At 57.3% G+C, this 19261-nt stretch overlaps 4 protein-coding genes across 4 annotated transcripts; 2 read left to right on the top strand and 2 right to left on the bottom strand.

Moving 5' to 3' along the window:
• Positions 1-653: 653 nt before the first annotated feature.
• On the bottom strand, positions 654-6173 carry KVR01_004191 (uncharacterized protein; the record flags this gene model as incomplete). The annotated part of the gene is made up of 3 exons (XM_044790173.1): positions 654-1214; positions 1269-5681; positions 5742-6173. The coding sequence occupies 3 exons, from the start codon at positions 6171-6173 to the stop codon at positions 654-656; spliced, it is 5406 nt and encodes a 1801-aa protein (XP_044646355.1).
• A 699-nt stretch (positions 6174-6872) lies between these two features.
• KVR01_004201 (uncharacterized protein) lies at positions 6873-9628 on the top strand (the record flags this gene model as incomplete). The annotated part of the gene is made up of 3 exons (XM_044788240.1): positions 6873-7109; positions 7170-9265; positions 9370-9628. The coding sequence occupies 3 exons, from the start codon at positions 6873-6875 to the stop codon at positions 9626-9628; spliced, it is 2592 nt and encodes an 863-aa protein (XP_044646365.1).
• Positions 9629-10126: 498 nt separating this feature from the next.
• On the bottom strand, positions 10127-14355 carry KVR01_004400 (uncharacterized protein). Its single transcript, XM_044794667.1, has 3 exons — positions 11830-14355; positions 11651-11750; positions 10127-11577 (listed from the first exon to the last, which is right to left on the bottom strand). Exons 1-3 carry the CDS (start codon positions 12879-12881, stop codon positions 10837-10839), a joined length of 1893 nt encoding a protein of 630 aa, XP_044646564.1. The 5' UTR covers positions 12882-14355; the 3' UTR covers positions 10127-10836.
• Positions 14356-16919: 2564 nt separating this feature from the next.
• KVR01_004598 (mitochondrial-processing protease subunit alpha) lies at positions 16920-19205 on the top strand. Its single transcript, XM_044791668.1, has 2 exons — positions 16920-17217; positions 17284-19205. The coding sequence occupies exons 1-2, from the start codon at positions 17086-17088 to the stop codon at positions 18901-18903; spliced, it is 1752 nt and encodes a 583-aa protein (XP_044646762.1). The 5' UTR covers positions 16920-17085; the 3' UTR covers positions 18904-19205.
• Positions 19206-19261: the final 56 nt, after the last annotated feature.

The raw sequence follows: 19261 nt of genomic DNA, 5'->3' as shown, positions 1-19261 counted from the left end.
CACATCCTTCTGCTGCGGATACGCCGGGGTTCTGGGATAGGACGGTGTAGCAAGAGGGGCCTGTCTACATTTCTAAAGCGGCAGTCATTGTACTATTTACGGGCCAGTTTCGCATGACTTTCATGGTCTGAAAGAATATATCATCTGGTTGAATGTGGATGCTGGGGCTTGGCGGTGACGGTTTCATTGCCTCGTCGCAGCTCACAGCAGCTTTTACGGTGAGATAGACGGCCGACTGCCCGCGTTCGGGAGAGATGAAATCCGCTCCGCTCCGGTGAACGGGTATGGATAATGTTAATGATGAATTCTGAAGGCAACTCAAATCACCGTGGTGCGTGGGTGAGGGCTCGGCGGCCCGGAGATTGGGTTCGGGAGTGCATCTGAATCGATCGTCTTCGAGAGTCTAGCCCGGCAGACATGCTCTGACAACTGGACTGAATAATCAACACACGTACAGGACTCTTTGGGGGGAACATTGAAGCCTGGCCGCTGTAGACGGGTTTCCGGAACTTCACCGGGAATCCAGTAACGGAGTTATTACCGGTCGGGAAGGCCGCAATCTGCACGATCAACGCTCTGAATTTATACTTTTCCCTTGTCCAAAACTGATACAGCTTCTTTCCTGCCTGGGGTATAGCACATATAGACATCTATCACTCCTCGTCCTCCTCCTCGCCCTTCTGCTTCCTCGCCTCGGCCTCTCTCGTCCACTCCGTGGCCTTGGCCATGACCTTCTGCTTGCTCTTGGCATCGCCGTTCTCCTCCTCCCACTTGGCCCACCTCTGGAACCACTTCTTGGCCTTGAGCGGCTTCAGCCCCTTGGTCTTGGTGCCGCGCTCGAAGACCTCCCTGACGTGTGTGGGGTCTGCGTTGCCGTCCTCGCTCTTCTTCGCCGCGCTGTACGTCGAGATCTCGAGGTCGAGCAGTTGGTTCCAGAGGTCAAACTTCTTCGGATAGGCCGAGAGTATACCCTCGAACACTGTTCGGCCGTGCTCGGGGTTGCCGCTGGCGGATCTGAATTCCAGGCCGGCGAACTTGGTCATCAGCGGGAGGTGAGCATGATTTGGAAGTCGTTGTGTTGCACGGTGGATGAGTGCGCGAGCACGTTCTGGGTCCTTGACAGTGTTGTGAAGGAAGGTTGCATAGTTGATCCAGACTTGTGGCGACTTGGCACCAAACTTCTTGATGGCCGCCTGGTACAGGTCGTCGGCTTTCTGTACAATAGTCAGTGCTGTCATGCTATACAACCGAGGAGGAAAAGGGCTTACATCATGTTTCCCGGTCACGACGTAGATGTTGATCAACCGCTCATGCACTACTTGCTCGTCGTTGTACTGGCACGCACGTTTGAAGACCTCAGCCAGCGTCTCATCCGTGCCGAAGTGGTTCTCCAGGTTCAGGTAGGCAACCCATACGTTGAGCTTCTCAGTCTCCTCGCGTATGTTGATAGTCTTGAGAGCGCGCTCCGCAATTTCGCGTGCCCTTGCTGGTTCACTGACTTGTGCCTGGAATGCCATGTAACGAATCCACAGGTCAGAGGAATCCGGTTGTCCAAGCAAAAGCCTTTCATAATCTTCCGCAGTCTGGGGCCCGTTGACATCCAATTGAGCTGTCCTGTCAACTTGGATTTCCGCCTTCCTCTTCTTCTTCTTCTTGTCTTTGCTGTCGTCGGCCTCGTCTACTTCAGCGGCCGACTCATCACCAGCCTCATCCAGAGCCCCGGCAGACCAGTCAAAACCACCAGCGTCGAGGCCACCGGCATCTCCAGAAGCTGCGTCCACCATTTCAGCGTCGTCTGAGTCTGAGTCTGAGTCTGAGTTATCGATGTTGTCTGTGCCTTGAATGAGCACCTCGGCGGCATCCATGAACTCGTCATCCTCGTCGCTGTCGTCATCCTCGTCAGAATCCAACGCGCCTCCTGCCTCGTCGTCCGACTCTTCGTCAGAGCCCTCACCGCCGTCCTCAAAGTAGGACGCCTTGAGACCGAAACTGATCTGTTTCTTCTCGGAATTGATCTTCAGAATCCGGGCCTTGACCACATCCCCGGCACTGTAAAGTTTACGGGCATCCTTGACGGACTTCTCCGCCATCTGGCTCCGGTGGCAGAGCCCACTGACGTTTGCAGACCCGTCAATGACGATAAAAGCGCCAAAGTCTTCAACACTGCGGACCTTGCCCTTTACTACCTCGCCTTCCTTGAAGTCGGCGAGGGTTCGAGGAGGTACGTAGTCCTTGTTGACAAGCGAGTCCTTCAGGCTGAGATTAACCTGTCCAAGGTCTGAATCGATGGCAATAACGCGGCCCTTCACGAGCTGGTCCATCCGGAAATGCTCCTTCCAATTCTTCAGGAATGTGTCTGATAGGTCTGTGATCTTGACGAAGGCTGTGATGTGGCCGCCAAGGTTGACAAACAAGCCTTGGTCTGCAACACGCCTGACAAACCCTCGCACAATATCGCCTGTCTTGAGAGCAGAAACCAGGGTGATCTCACGATCCTTGACTGGTAAGGCAGAGTTGAGGACCCGCGACGAGCGTGCCGAAAGCCTGACCTTCTTGTTGCTTGGATCGACATCGATAATGGCCACTCGGACAATCTCGTTTCTCGTGAAATTTTTGGGGTTGGCGTCGTCGTAGTCGTCTGCCAAGTCAACAAGGTGGACAGGAGCGGAGACATCCTCGCTCAGCTGAACCAGAACTGATCTGTCAGTGACCTTGGTCACCTTGCCGGGGAGGACCAGACCCTTTTTGATGTTGTCCCAGGTGATGGCATTGGATTCGTTTGAGGTCCTAGCAGTAAGATCAAGGCGGTTCTTGGACGCCTCGACTGCCTTGACCCGCACCTTCATAGCACAGCCAATGGGGAAGTTTCCAGGGAGGTTGCCGAGCTGGCCGAGGTCGTCAGAAGCGTCGCTGGCGGCGATTCTGCCTCGGACAGACGGTGAAAGGTTGACCCAGATATAGTTGGCCTTGATGTTGTTCACAAATCCTATCCACTCTGAATCCTCTGTGATCTGGTCAAGGGTGAGGGGATCGCAGGCACCCTCCTCCTTCAGATCACTGGGCTTGGCGGATAGCTCAATAAGAGAGTGTGTTGAGCGATGCGAGATGGGCAGGAAGCGATGATTTCTTGCATCATGGACTCCGAGGACCTTGACTTTGATCGTCTGCTTCGGCTTGAACTTCTGGAGCGGGTTCTTCGGGTGGCGGATCTCGTCCCAGGAGTCGAAGACTTGGGAAACATCCACACGTCCTTGAAGATTATCAGCGAGCTGGACGTTGAGCTGCGTGCTCTTGATAGAGATGATCTTGGCCTTCGTCACCCTGCCGACAACAATGTCGTCTTCGCTCTTGATTGAATCGTCCACCGGGTTCTCGACGGGTTTGTTGGTGAGCTTGGATGGCCTCGGCTCCTTCGCATCTGCAACAGAAGGAATGGCAACCACAGCACGGGCATGATCCCGGTCAACAGACACAACCTTCACAGACAGAGATTGTAGCTTGTGCAAACCAAAGTCCTGCTCCTTGTGTCGTTCTTGAGGTATCATGGCAGCTGGAAGCAATGCTGTCGCCATGCCACCGAACTGCACAAAGACAGCAGTAGGTGTAACATTTCGAACGAATCCGTGGATCAGGTCACCAACCTTGACCTTGTCCCAGTTGGCGGGGAGTTTTCCGTTCTTGGCGGCTTCGACCAGGCTTGGCTTCAACGTGACAGTGAGAGCTCGCCGGCCCTCGTTCTTCTCCAGCACGGCCAGATCAGTTAGAGTCTGACCGACGTGTATCCTCTTCAAAGCGGCCAGGTTCTTTTGGCGACTCTTGTCCGTCAACTGTCCGACAGGGAGCACCGCCTTGAGCAGGCTGCCCTCAAGCTCAACAAAAACGTCGTCCTCGGTCTTCTGGCTGACCTTGCCCGAGACAACGTCACCAATGCTGAGGTTCTTCAGGGCCAGTTGCTTATCGATTCCGAAGGCCGAAGGGTCCTTGCACGAGACAATGAGTCGACTCGTGGCAGCATCCACGTCAATGACATGGACATTGACGACTTGACCCTGACGGAAGTGCTCCTTTGGGTTTTGAATGTAAGCCTCGCTCATCTCAGACAGGGGGAGGAAGCCCCGGAGACGACCGTAGAACTGGACAATAGCACCGTTGTGCAGGACATTGATGATCGTCCCCAGTACCTGCATTCCGACGGAGACCTCGTCAAATGCCTTGATTGGAGTCGCGTCGGAGTTGACCAAGGTCTTCTTCAGCGTGAGGCGCAGTTGTCGCTTGTGGGAGTCAGTCGACAAGACTCGTGTCTTGACCTTCAAGCCGACTTTGAACTTCTTCTCAGGGTGCTGTAGCTTAACATCGGAGAGGTGCATCTCGGGGACGAGCCCAGATATGCCCTCGGCGATCTTGACGATGATTCCGTGCACGCCATTCTCGCCAACCACAATCTTTTCAACAACGCCGTCGACAACGTCCCCAACAGGCACGTCTTCCACACGCAAGAATGGCTGTTCGAGGACGCTCTTCTCCATGGAGAGCAGGAACAATCCGTCAAAGGCATTGTATCCTACTACCCTTCCCCGGTGCACCGACTCTAGCTTGTACGGGCCACTGGACTCGTACAGCCCGTCGACTTTGCCGTCCTTGACCCGAGATATGTGCACGAATCCAGGGACGCCCTTGATGCCCACATCGACAAACAGACCGATATCGGCCTCGACCCTCTTCACCACACAAGTCTCGACCACTGAAGATATCGGGAGTGCGTCCAGCGGGTTTTTCTCACTGCCCTCGACTTGAGCGCTCGGGGTCCGGAAGGACAGAACATGATCCAGGATCGAGATGCCCAGCTTAGGCTGCCTGGCATCCGGGAAAGTACAGATCACCCTGGCCTTGATCCTCGAGCCAACCTTGTACTTGACCTCCAGATCTGTGCCATGCGGGCCAACCCCGGAATGAACATGATCGGCAGTGACATCGAGATGACCCAATACCTTTCCAATAATTCCCCGGTCCGAAACCTCAGATACCAGGACATCGACGGCAGTGCCAGGGGCAAAGGTGTCGACCGTCGTGGCCTCGGATGGAAAGCTCTTGGGGCTGGCCATCTTGTCGGTGCGGGCCGTCAACTGCACAACCTTGCGATTCCCGCTCAGGCCCGTAGCCATGCACAGAAGAACACTGCCCGGCTGCAGCCGACCCTCACGGATCGCCGGATCGACCTCTTTCCTCGGGAGGAAGCCGGTGATCTTTGTCTCTGCCAGACCAAGGTCCATCACGTACCCATGGTCCTCCACACTGGCCACGGCAGCCATCACTGTGCTGTTCGCAACCAATTCCTGCTGTGTGATTGTGGAATTTGTGTCCTCTGGCCGCAGGGACAGTTCTATCCGCCTCTTCGATTTGCTGGGCAGGGCGGACGAGTCCTCGACGGTGGATACGACGTAAGCGCGAAGGTACTGGCCGATTTCAAAGAGATTCTTGAGGTCGGCATCGTCTTCGGCCGACTCCTCGTCGTCGGCATCGCTGTCATCTGCCGCCGCCGCCGCCTCGACACGTTTCGTCAGGCCGGGGGAGACCGAGGTGATGGAGACATGGCCAACGAGATTGTTGGGCAGGGCCACAGTAAGTTCGAGATCGTTGATGTCGCAGATCTGACCGAGGACCAGTGAACCTTTTACAAGGCGCTACAGAGCACGTCAGCTCAGCCACACTGGTTGGCTTTCTCGCGACACGCCGGTTCTTACCTTGTAGTTGAGACCCTCGATCTTGACAGCGTCAGGATCGTGGGCAGGCTTGTCGCCCTGCTTGGCATCCTTGCCGGAAGACTTGCGCTTCTTTTTCTTTGTGTCCTTGTCCCCCTTCTTGGGCGCCTTGCCCGACTCTTCCTCGAAAAGGGCGTCTTGCTTCGCTTGGATGGTGATTTGTTTGTGCTCCAGGGGGGTAAGAACGCTGCCACCACCTCTGGGGAAGAGCGGCTCCTCCTGCTTGAGGCGGGCGATCGGAGGCGCAGAGGACGCAGGCTTATCCGTAGACTTTGCGGCCTTCTTGTCGGGGGTTCTGGAGGACTTGGTTCCGGGGGTCTTGTCCGCGGGCTTCTCTGATTTCACCTTCTTGGAGGGAGAATCCTTCTTGGAGGCATTGCCAGATGGCGCCCCTTTCCGCTTGAGGGTGCTCATGATTCCATAAATTGAGAGAGCAGTCAGCCCGACAATAAGTGCGAGCCGGGGCGAGCTGTATGTCTTTGCGACGTATATGCGAGGCGATATGCTACGGATTCGAAAAATAGATTTTTGAAGAAATTCGAGGATGGCCGTTATCGATAAGATAATATGTGGGGAGTCGCAGGGGACCCTGGGATAGCCGATTGCTTATTATCTCACGGGTTGCCAGGCACGCTTCCGTCTTTACACAACAACCTTGGAAGTTGTTCACAACAGCTCCAGATGCTGTTTGGTATCTCGAATACCCGGTCAAATCTGTAGGGTTTGGAAATGAGACTATAACCACGAAATATCCTGTGTTGTGTCAGCAGAACGGGCCTTGGGAGATAGAGTTGTCAACATTCCAGAAGTCTTCCAGTGCACCAGATGCTACAGCACACGAGACCCAGCTACAGGGTACGAAGGTACTCCGTACAGTAGCAGCTACCGGGGTGCCCGTGGTGGGGCTCCCGGGGTTACCTTAGGAGGGGTGAGTCGACTGGACAAACATGGGGCTTCCGTGACGGGCGGGCATTACGTAGTAGGGGCTGGCTGGTTCAGTCGCTCGCAGCTGATCATTATGCCAAACAAACACCCGGGCGAATCCGCAACAATGAGAGGCGCCGCTCTTACCCCCGACACGACAATGAGCCCGGCCTGGTGAATACCATCGTCATGATCTCTAGGAAACGAGCCCGGCGTGGTGGCGGCGGCGGCGCTCCGGGCCCGTCGAGCTCCACCACATCGCTGCAGCCTACACGCGCCAGCACTTCGTCACAGGTTAGCGACCTGTCCGCGGCCCCAGTGACCTCGCCGTCACCATCGCAGCCCGCACTCCGACAACTCGACACCACCAGCAAGAGCCTCAGGAGCGACAGCAGTGCCGTGTCTGTCCACGAGGGCAACAAGACGGTGAGTCTTTTCCCCCGTCCCCACCGCCGCCGGCACAGAGCCCCCTGACACCCGGTACAGGTCCACAAGACGAGGAGTTGGTACGGATCGTGGCCTCGCAAGTCCACGCCTTCTACGTCCATCCAGAGGGAGACAATACTAGGCAGCCCCCTCAAGGCTGGCTCTACGCCTGATTTCAGCCGCTTCGAACCAAAGAGGACCAGCGACGCTGCGAGCCTGAGTGGGGCGAGTCAGGCCTCGGTCAACACGATGCCCAAGGTCCGAGAGACGGACACTGATGAACCGGCGGCCAAGGACGATGCAAAAGCCGCGGTGCAGGATGGCAAAAACAATCCTGCCTCAAAAGATGATGCTGCGGATGCTGCCGACGACACCTCGAAAGACAATGTCGCACCCGCCGCGCCCGACGTCGACATGCATGAACCGCCAACTGCGGATACGCCGCAAAGACCCGCGACGTCATCGGGCTGGTTGGGCGGCTGGTTCACATCAAACCCAGTGCCGGAGAAAATCACAACCGAAAACCAAACCACACTACAGGAAAACGGCCCATCTCCAAAGGAAGGAAATGGACGTTCCCAGACCGAGCCACTGCCTGCGCCTGAGCCTGAGAATAATACAGTTGCGCCAGGGGCATCTGAGCAGCCAGTAGCTACCGGCCCACAGCGCTCTTTGACCATGTGGATTCCATTCTGGTCAGGCAGCGGCGCCGCCTCTACGGCTGGCAACGAGGAGTCTGTGAAGGCCCCAGAGTCAAGTGCGGCGCCTGCAAAGGACCCCGAGGATACGGTCATGAGTGATGCACCACCAGCCAATCCCGAGCCTGCAACCAAGCCTGCGGCTGGGTCGACCTGGGCATTCTGGTCCAAGGACACCCCAAAATCACCCGGAGAACCAAAAAGAACCACAGAGCCGGGAGAGCTGGCTGTGATGGGAGATGGCTCCGAAAACCATCCCAAGAGGGCGAATTCAACAGATATGGGACGGGACCAGTCTCCGAAACCAGAACCGCCCAAAGAAGCCCCTGGAAAGATGAAGCAGATCAAAGACAAGGTTGCCAAGAAGAAGAGAAACAGGCCCCAGTCCATGGACATTGACCCTATACCGTCACGCCCTCAGACGCCTCCTCAGTCAGACGCAGCTTCTGTCAAGGCAGAGTCGCCGAGTAAGACCAAGGCGAAAACACCGACCACGGCAACCAAACCAACACCTCCCAATCTACTGCTGCCATCCTTCAAGGGCACGTACAAGATGAAGGAGAACCCATCCATCCTCAAACAAATAGCCTCGTTACTCTTGCGAACCCAGCAAAAGCCCACAAAACACGTCTTCCTCACCCAGGAGCCACCAAAGGTGAAGAAGGCGCTGGCTATAGGCGTACATGGCCTCTTCCCGGCTACATATCTCAGGGCCATGATCGGCCAACCGACTGGCACATCGCTCAAGTTTGCCGACCACGGCGCCGAAGGTATCAGGAGGTGGGCCGAGAGCCATGGCTGCGGTGACTGCGAGATCGAGAAGGTAGCACTGGAGGGCGAGGGCAAGATTGCCGAACGGGTTGAGAACCTGTGGAAGCTGCTTCTCAACTGGATAGATCACATTAGAGCGGCTGATCTGATCATCGTCTCGTGCCATTCCCAGGGCGTCCCCGTCTCGATCATGCTGCTTGCCAAGCTGATCGAGCTCCGCATCATCACCAATGCCAAGATCGGAGTCTGTGCCATGGCAGGAGTGAATCTGGGGCCGTTCCCTGACTACAAGTCCGGCATGGGCATGCTGATGGGCAGCGCTGCAGAACTGTGGGAGTTCGCAAACCCGGAGAGCGAGGTCTCAAAGAGGTACGAGGCCTCGCTCAAGGCGGTGCTGGCCTACGGCGTCCGCATCACATATGTCGGCAGCATCGACGACCAGCTCGTCCCCATAGAGTCGGCCGTGTACTCTCCCGCCAGCCACCCTTACATATACAGGGCCGTGTTCATAGATGGGAGGATACACGCGCCCGATTTCATTGCGCACCTGGTGGGCTTCGCGTGCAAGCTCCGCAACCTGGGCGTATCCGACCACGGCCTGATCCGTGAGCTCTCCGTCCCTCTGGCAGGGAGCCTCTACGGTGGCGAGGGCCATTCGCGCCTTTATGACGATGGCCAGGTATATGAGTAAGTCTTGGCCAGCCCCCACACAATCAATCAATCAATCAATCAATCAACACCCTTGGACTCCCCAGTCATGCCCACGGCATGCGCTAACCAGCCTCCACCAGCCTTGCCATCGCCCACGCGCTCGAAACCACAAATGCGGGTGACGTCCCGTGCGAGATCCAAAAGTTCGAAGGTCTGACCGCCTCGAACCCCTACCTGCTCCCGTGGATCATGCGCGGCCTGCTGGAGGAGGACTTTGTCAAGACGGAGCTGAGCGCCGAGACGGAGGAGCTGCTGAGGCAGTTTGACGACTGGAAGCCGACCACCAAGGCGCTGAAGGATGTCAAGTATAGACTTGAGGCGGTTAGATCAAAGCTTTAGACTTGGGAACCCCAGACTACGTGTGTGCTGGCTGTTTCTTTTATCACTATGCATGTACGGACGGACCGACAGACGCACAGACGGACAGACTGGCTGTACGGTTGGCCTAGCCTTGCTTCTTTTTTTCTTTCTTTTTTTTATGTCGATCTTTGGAAGCGGGAGTCAGGAACAACAACAGGGTCGGAAGGGATACCTGGAGTACGGCGTGCATTCAAGAGCATTGCTAGCTCGGGCTGGCGGAGCCTGTATAACTATTCTCGCTTGTCACCGGGCGAGCATTTGTAGCGATGCCCTCTAAGAATATAATACCATCAGAAACTGCCTTCAGGCCGAACGCTTATTGATAAGCAGCCCACCCAGGACAAGCAAGGGCCCCGAGATGGAAATTTTCGACTAGAGACAACGAGTTACGATCCTCGGAGACTACCTAGGTACACATTGACCGTCCTCGCGCCTTGTCAGTCCCGCCAGACTGACCTTGAAATTGCCGAGCCCAGCGCAACTGCTCGTACCATGCAGTAATTCTTCCGGGATAAGAATCACATGTACCTTTGCAGTGACACAGCCGCAACACCAGAGAAATGCGAAAGGTCATGGCGGTGTCCATGTGGCTGACTGACCTTCTATTTGGTAGTCCCATATGAGACTGTCTAGTGGAATTCTCCTTGATGAAGGCTATCTTGCAAGAAAGTCTTCGACGAGGTATTATGATGTACGAGTCTATCAATCAGGTGGCAGATAGATCGTCCTGTTAGTGGGTACTCCATAGCAGGCTCATCACACAGTACCTAGGTAGCTACTGCAGTGAGCGATACACACGCTGTGGCCTCGTCGCGCACACACAGGGGCAAAGCTTGTGCTTTGGAAATGCCAATTCGATATTAATAAATAACAAAAAGCCGGACCATATCCCGTCCTCGCCCTAAAATCCAGCCGGTGAGGTCCCGACAACCATGCAGCAGACGTGATGCAACGACGAGGCGAGATATGTGGGAGGGGTCGAGGAAAAAATCAAGGGGAAGGACAAAACCATGCTCGCTGCTGATATCTGCACCATTTCCGCACCTATAGCTCCACTTATGCAATCTGCCGTCATGGTCCCGCGTCTCGGTGCAAAGTATTGTTTATGTGCTTGTGTCCAGTTGTTGGATAGGTCTCTGGCGTGACTTGTTTGTTCCTCCAGGTATTAAAGTAGGGTTTGTCGGGTATCAGTCCTCCATCTCCGTATCAACCACCCCGTTCAGACTCTGTCTGGCTCCAGCAACGGGAGCGGCGGGAGCGGTGGGAGCGACGCCAATCCGCGCCCCGCTCCCGTCAAACACCCATGGGCCCGCATCATTCCTCGGTGTGATGGGCCCCTCGTGTCCGTTGGTCACATGGTTACCGATACTATTCGGGCTGGGAGTTCGGCGGCCGTTGATAGGCACCGGGTCAGAGGTTGCGTGCGAAGCCTCGCCGCTGGGTCGAGATGACGTCGTCGACGGCGTGCTGGCCCCACCATCACTCATAGCTGCCTCGGCGGAGGCGGCATTATCAGCAGTGGCCATCGCGGCTTCTGGGGTCTCGTTTGCCGATGCGATCGCTGCCGATACGTTTGTTCGTGATCGTGACCGCTCGATTGAAGTCCTCGCTCGTTCAGCAGCAGTGGCTCGCGCGCGCTCGAGCGATGTCCTTATCCTGTCCACAGACTGTCTCGGCACGTCTACAGGAGCAGGGTCCAGGCGAGGACCCTTCGAGCGGCTGCCCTCTGGATCTTCGGCATCCTGGCCTTCAGCCTCGTCCTCGAGCTGTTCCCAATCTTCGGGGTCCTCCACCTCAGCCTCAAGATCCGCAGCTGCGCGGCAGTTTGGACAGATGAAGATCGGGTAGTGCGGCGACGACAGAAGACTGCGGATGCATTTGAAATGCCATGTGTGAGAGCAGGGCGCCACGAAAAGACACTGGCAAGGCTGCAGTGGAGGGGGTCAGCAGGTGCTCCGCGAGCTAGAGAGAGACGGGAGTTGACGAAAATGCGAGACTTACAGCAATCGAGTTCAAACAGATAGAGCAGTCCTGGGAATAGTTCTGGCCGCCTGCCCCCTCAGTCTTGGTCATATTCCACAGGCGCTTGTGCGAGTTCATACTGCAAGTGTCGAGTTAGTAAAGGCATAGGCCGGCATGCGCGAAGGAGCGACGACCCATGGGTGCTCCCGGGGACGTACTTGAACTTGTTCAGCTTGTTCTGCCAGCCGCGATTCAACTCCAGCCGCATCTTTACGCAGCGGAAGATCATCTCCTCGCCTCCCTTAAAGTCGATGCCCAGCTGCACCACATCCCCATCGTTGACCGGGAAAGGCTTGGATTCCTGGCCGGGCGGGCTGAGTCGTATATGATTTAGGAACGTGCCACTGCTGCTCTTAACATCCTTGATGAACCATTTGCCATCCTCATACCAGAACTCGCAGTGGCGGCGGCTTACGACCTTGGACTTGAAGCCGACCGGAGCGGCCGACGGCACGTTTGCCGGCACGGCTGGCTGGCTGTCTCGCTCGGAATAGCGACCGACGCGGATGATCTCAGACCCGCTCGGCAGCGTGCGGGCTATCGGGGAGAAGTGCAGGGACGGTCGTTGGCTCCGAGGGTCGACGAAGACGGAAAAGCGGATTGAGGGCAGAACGCCGCTGGGGTTGCCAGACTCGGCGGTATCGTTGGTTGAGGAAGCCATTGCACTGCCTGTGGTCGCGGCTCTCGACCGCGTCATGCTGCGACGGGGTTGTGAGTTTGGCTCTGCTGATGTGGTGACAGCAGTGCCCGGGGGAGGCGCCCCTATTGAGTCGGATTGCACAGCAGCGGGCTCGTCGGCTAGGTCTAGGTCGTCAGGAGTGGACCTCGACGATGGGCCTAAGGGGTGGGACAGAGTAGGCACTAGCGTGAAACGGCGCGAGTTGGCCGTGAAGTCGTCGGGGGCCGAGATGTTGTTGTTGGTCGTGTTGGAGGTCCTAGGAGTGTGAGAGGTCGATCGCGTGAGGTCGGGCCGGGGCCGGGAGGAAGAGTCTGCGGAGGTGTTTGCGTTGGTGGAGGAGGAGGAGGAGCCGCTGTGATCCCTCGAGAGCAGGTGCTGATGGGTGTAGTTGCGGAGATAACTCAGGCCCCTTCTTGTCCTGGAAGTCGACCCGGATTGATGATATGTCGAGGCGGAGGCAGAGATGGATGGAGGCGAGGCTGCCAAGGGAACAGAACCGGTCAGTGCCGCAGGTGCAGGAGACGTAAACATTTCAGTTGAGTTGGGTTGGAAACGAAATGTGCACGGGCAGAAAACTGCGACAATGACGACGGATCGCTTTGCCGCCAGTCCAATCGAGGGCTGGACTTGGTTGGGCTGGGACAGTGCAGCCGGCTCACGGCTGCGTGCGAGGCGGGATGACTGAGAGGCAGGAAGACTAATAGGACGATCCAAACCCAGCCTGGGCTGCCTGGCTTGATCCTGCCGGTCTTCTCCCTTGCTATCAGCCCGTCCGTCAGTCAGTCAGTCAGGTGTGACCGGGGGTTGTTAGGCAAAATAGCGAGCAGTTGGGCAGCCGCAAGCCAGTGAGTTGTCCCCAGTGCAGGTGATACTAGTACGGAGGTACAGGCTTTCAGGAGGGCTGTATACACGGTTCTTCCAATCAAGCAAGGGTGGCGGCGCAGTTGGGGCCTTTGTCTGCCTCTGTACTCCGTATCGGATGGCGCTTCCACTTGCAGGTCTGCGGCGCTGCAGAGCAAACGGCGGGTCGAGCGGGGCCCTGGCCTGCGGGGAGTGGCCGCCTAGTGGATGGGGCAAAGCAAGTGGTCGGGAGTCCTGGCGTTGTAGGATTGCTTGCAGAGGTCGAGGCCAATTCGCAAGCCAACTTCGGTTGTTTGCTTGGCTGGGTTGTTGGGGCTCCCTCCAGAAGGGGGGGGGGGGAGGAAGAGGCCGGGTCTCGTCCAGAACAGCAGTGCAGCACAGATGGGAAAAGTCCACTTATTCCATTCACTGGGCTGAGCGATGTTGAAGTGGGCAGACTGGTTCCCAGACGAGGTCGGCGAACGGGCTGGGTGTGAAGCAATGTACTGTGTGCTGTGGTAGCCCGTAGCCGTGGGTGGTGAGACGGGCGGTTATAAGGGAAGGGCCCTTTTTGAGATTTCCTCGGGCGCCCCTTGGCTGGGGGAGCTCGACCGGGCTCTCGACTCAGAAGTCAGATTCGGCGTGGACTGGCTGGCTGTGGATGACTTCTCGTCGACCGTGCACTCAGTTAGTCTCGGGCTGCGCTCGTACTGTGGCTCCCAATGCGCAGGGTGACAAGGGCGTTGCAGGTTCTGGTGGGCTGCGACGAGACGAGGCGATGCTATTGTGACTCTGGGATTAGGGTCACCTGGGCGGTGGTGAGGCGTTCTCGGGGGCAGGGGCACCTGAGGTCGGGGGTGAAGAGAAAACTGCAGGTCGGACCTCGAGAGAGCGGGAGGCGGCTGCGACGGAAGGAAGGAGGCAATACTGACTTCCTGACCGCCCGACTGCCTGACGTTGGCCCGTGGGTTTCGCCGGGGCGCGACAATTATGGGTCTTGAAGACTGGAGTAGCAATTTCGCAAAACCAATATCAGCTTGGCTGGCCCGGGCAAGTGGGCGTGCGCGTGCGCGATGTTGGCGATGGAAAATGCCGGATGGCAGCAAATGCGAAAGGCGGCGTGGGTGTGTGCGTGGGTGTGTGCGTGGGTGTGTGTGTGTGTGTGGAAGACGAGGCTGAATAGAATCGGATACACCGGACAGACAGACAGACAGACAGACAGACACGAATAATAAAACAGAGACAAGAAATGCGGTGCAGAAAGAGAGGCAGGGCAAAACTTGATGTGTGGCGTGTGGTGTGTGTGTGAGTGTGTGTGTGTACTAAGTAAGTACCTGCGTATGGTAGCTACCGCAGGCAAGATCAAATACAGATTTGGATACGTCAAGCCGATTACACACCAGTCTTTGGCCACACACAGATATGGTACAGACACTCAGATACACGGATACGCAGATACAGCACAGGCTCCCCTTGATTGCAAATGTCAGCGACGAGCCTGCCCACCAGCACCCAGCTTTGGAGATGCTACTACTACAGCACGATCACGATATGCGCAGCAGTCTGCGCAGCCCCAGAAGAACAAGGCTTGCCCCAGCCGGCGTCGCAGAGAGGTAGCACTCCGTAAATGGACGTAGTAGTATCCACCTGGGTTCCCATCTGGTCGTGACACCCCAGGCTGCCCCCCGAAGATGCTCCTATCTGGGACGACCAGACCGCACTTCCCGTTCAGAAAGAGATTGGACAAGACGGCTGGCAAGGGCCTGGCCCTCGTCCGACTGCCTAGGCCAGGCCCTAACAAGTCTAGGCCTCTGGCTGCCCCAGGAAAGGATGCCGTTGCCCGTTGATGAAGCCGCCAGAGTGGCTAGTGCAGGCCCGCCGCCTCGGATATCGCGCCTCGACGGGTTGGGTTGTGAGCCGTGGTTGCCACGAGGTCGGGATACCTGGATACCTGTGCCTGAGCCCTGAGCCCTGAGCCCTGTGCGCAAGGCACGAGACATGCAGAGATGTGTCAAGACAAGGCAGCCAAGGCAAGACAGGGCAAGACAGGGCAAGACAAGGGCAGGAGAGACAGGTTCAAGCCTGCACTTGTCCAGCCCTCCAAGACAAAAACCACGCGGGGGATCGGCGTCCCAGCCAGGCAGGGCTGGCAGGGCCAAGATGGCAGGATGGGCATCATCTCACGGATGTTGTAGGGACTGCAGAGACGCAGCAACCACCAGTCGAGCTGCCCCACCTGCGCCAGCGGAAACGAAACACGCTGAGCATCCTCTCAAACAGCACTTGGGCAGTGGCTTCCCGCCAGGCTCGCATCCGGAGCTCACTCCCAGCCGGGATTACGGGGGCGCTACGGGAAGGTGGAGGGGCGCTACGTCCTCTGCTGTGTATCTATATTTCCCTCAGCAACAAAGGGCAACGGGGTACTCGGTAAGCGCACATCACCCGCACTCGCCAGACCCGGCACTAATGATAATAAGCATCACTGGCACTGGCCTGGGGGGGGGGGGGGCGGGGAGTGAGACCATGGAATCTGGAATCTGCAACCTGCAACCTGCAACCTGCAGCGGGAAGAGGCTGAACTCAAATTAAACTGGGGTATTGTGGTAGGAGCAATTCCGGCGGCTATCATTTTATTACCTTCCAAGGTTGTTAGCTCCCGGCGAACCGTCAATATAAACAAGTACTTACTACCTGGGTACGTAGTATCTTGGACTATCTCGCCCACAGGGACGCATTATGCCCTGCTAGTGTGGTCTCTCGTGAGACGCCAGGCCCGTCTGACTTCCCCAACCTGACTTCCGTGCCCACCCCTGCGTGGCGTGACATTATCATTATCCCCCAGAGCCCAGAGTTCTCCATGTCTGGCATTCTGACATTCTGGCATACTGGCACACTGGCACACTGGCACCGACTCGGCGCTGGGCCACATGATCTGACAGCATGACGACTGCCACGGACCGGCATTGCTGAGCCTTGCTGAGCCTTGCCCGGGGCTGCCATGCGCTCGCCCAATGCGGCCGCCACTGTGCTGGCAGCCCCTTCGTCTGCTGCAACTCGAGCGTCAATGTCCTGCGTGCATGTCCTGCGTGCATGTCTCCATCCTGTCAGATCGGTGGCCACTGCAGCAGATCTGGTCAGCATTCTCAACAGCCTTCTACTTAATTCCTCCTACTTGATTCCTGCAGCCCGTGAGACGGATCTATGATTCATGAAGGCAACTTCTGACGGGCGCCCGATCCTTCCTCCTTGAAGCTGCCGGTCAAGGACTGCAGTTGGTCCTTGGGCATTCCCACACGCGTGGTTAGGAGCCCTGGCTGGATGAACGATGAACACAGACCCAGTGTGGTCATGGACCGAACAAGCCTTGACTCTGCTATCGAACCACTCTGCTCTTGGCCCGGTTCACCGTCTGAAGTCTCCTACTGCTCTGAGAATATTCCAAGGTTTGATGCATAGACGTTCCCGATTAGTTCATGAAGTATATCTGGCCAGCGTCCAACCCTGCTCTGACACGAATCCCTCCGTCTCGTCATTGTGCCCGCGAGAATCCGGGGACCTTTTCGGATGGCATGTGATGAGGCTTTTGTCTGGTTTTGCAAAGATCTGGCTTGAGCCTCGGGTGCAGTAGCATCAAGCAGTGAATCGATTCATCTTTTCCGAGGGCATCAGCCAGAAGTGATATCTGGTTGAACGGCCAGATCAGAGTGCTGAGGACTAAAGACAAAAAAGGCACTGCCAATTACATGCACCAGGCCTGCCAGGGGCCAGGGCACGCTGTTAGAGCAGCTTATCGATAAGCCCGGCTGCGCGGCTGGGGCAAATCGCCCTCGAACAATTCTTTGGCCTTGACATCACCGGAACTCGCCAGCCTCGTCCAAGCGAGCCTGAAGCAAAGATGTTGCGCTCATGTAGCTCGCGTTTGCCCGCAAGGCTGCACGGCCTCGCGAAACCTCACACCATCAGTGCCAGGCCATCATCATTCCTAACAAGGTCCTTGGCCACCGTCGCCCCTCCTCCCGCTGCGCGAGTATGCCACCCAGCCAGCCCCATCCACCCGCGTGCCCTCCCAGCCTGCTAATCCATGGCCCCTCAGGAACCCACGGAGCTGAGCGACATCACTACACTCCCAAATGGCATCCGGGTTGCCACAGAAGCCCTGCCAGATGCCTTCTCGGGCATGGGCGTCTACATAGACGCCGGCTCGCGGTACGAGAACGCATACTTGCGCGGCGCAAGCCACATCATGGACCGGCTGGCCTTCAAGTCCACCTCGACACACTCGGCCGACGAGATTCTAGAACAAGTCGAAAACCTCGGTGGGAACGTGCAATGTGCGTCCTCACGAGAATCCATGATGTACCAGGCCGCCACATTCAACACCGCCATCCCCACAGCGGTTGGCCTGCTCGCCGAAACAATACGGGATCCCAAGCTCACGGAAGAGGAGGTGCAGCAACAACTGCTCACCGCCGAGTATGAGATCACCGAGATCTGGTCAAAGCCAGAGCTCATCCTGCCCGAGCTGGTCCACACGGCGGCCTTCAAGGACAACACCCTTGGCAACCCTTTGCTCTGCCCGCAGGACCGCCTCGGCGCCATCGACAGGAATGTCATCCAGGCCTACAGGAACGCTTTCTTCAGGCCAGAGCGCATGGTGGTCGCCTTCGCCGGAGTACCTCACAGCGAGGCCGTCAGGCTGGCCGAACAGCACTTTGGTGACATGCAGGGCCCCGAGCTGCCGGCAGTCTCAGACGCTGCATCCGAGGCCTCATCGGCATCCGAGACGAGCTCGCAGACCAGCGACTCTGCCGCGTCGTCTGCGTCCTCCTTGTCCTCCGGGTCGCCCCAGCAGTCCTCCAAGCTCCTCTCCAAAATACCCTTCTTGAAGAATCTCTCCACGTCGGCACAACACAACGCCTCCATCGCCTCGTCCCCTTACATTCCCATCTCTGGCGAGGACCTTAGCCGCCCCGCCAGATACACAGGTGGCTTCCTCTCCCTCCCCACCCAGCCGCCTTCTCCCAACCCCATGATGCCCGCCTTTACACACATCCACCTTGCTTTCGAGGGTCTTCCCATCTCTTCGGATGACATCTTCGCCCTCGCCACTCTGCAGACCCTTCTCGGAGGCGGCGGCTCCTTCTCAGCTGGAGGCCCAGGCAAGGGCATGTACTCCCGCCTCTACACCAATGTCTTGAACCAATACGGCTGGGTCGAGTCGTGCGTCGCTTTCAACCACAGCTACACCGACAGCGGTCTGTTCGGCATCGCCGCGTCCTGCTACCCGGGTCGAACGGCCAAGATGCTCGAGATCATGTGCCGGGAACTCCGCGCCCTGACGCTCGACTCCGGCTTCTCCCGCCTGAACCAAGTCGAGGTCACCCGCGCCAAGAACCAGCTGCGGTCCAGCCTGCTCATGAACCTCGAGAGCCGCATGGTCGAGCTCGAGGACCTGGGGAGGCAGGTCCAGGTCCACGGCCGCAAGATCCCAGTGCGCGAGATGACCAGGAGGATCAGCGAGCTCACGATCAACGACCTGAAGCGCGTGGCCAAGATGGTTGTCGGTGGCATGGTCAACAACCGCGGCCGAGGGAGTGGCGCGCCGACAGTGGTGCTGCAGGAGGCCGAGGCCCCGGGTACCACAACAAGGACGCTGTCATGGGACGAGATCCAGGACACGATTCACCGGTCTGGACTGGGGAGGCATGGTTAGTGGGACAGTGAATATGGCTTTTGTCGCCACGGATTCGGGTCGTTGTACCCAACACTCTACTCGGGAGGCTACACGAAATGAGTTTCCCCAGGACTAAAGTGGCAAGGCGAAACTCGCCTCCTTTCTCAGAGAGAGGTATGCCTTGATTCTGGCGCCTAATAATCGCAAAGATCCACCGGAAGGACGTCCAAGGCTTTTGGACAATACGTGTAAAATAGACTAGACACCATATCTCAATGTATACAAGGTCATACATGTTGCCGATTCGCAGTGTTGTTTGATGATTCTCCCCATGATGAGAGATGGGAATTTGAGTTTATTACCACGGCTAGGTCTATTTCCTTTGGATGGTCCGCCT

The sequence above is a fragment of the Diaporthe batatas genome (assembly GCF_019321695.1).
Source record: "Diaporthe batatas strain CRI 302-4 chromosome Unknown Contig00004, whole genome shotgun sequence".
Classification (NCBI taxonomy): domain Eukaryota; kingdom Fungi; phylum Ascomycota; class Sordariomycetes; order Diaporthales; family Diaporthaceae; genus Diaporthe; species Diaporthe batatas.
The sequence above is the reverse complement of the archived record's forward strand: the minus strand, read 5'-3'. Positions and strand labels throughout refer to the sequence as shown.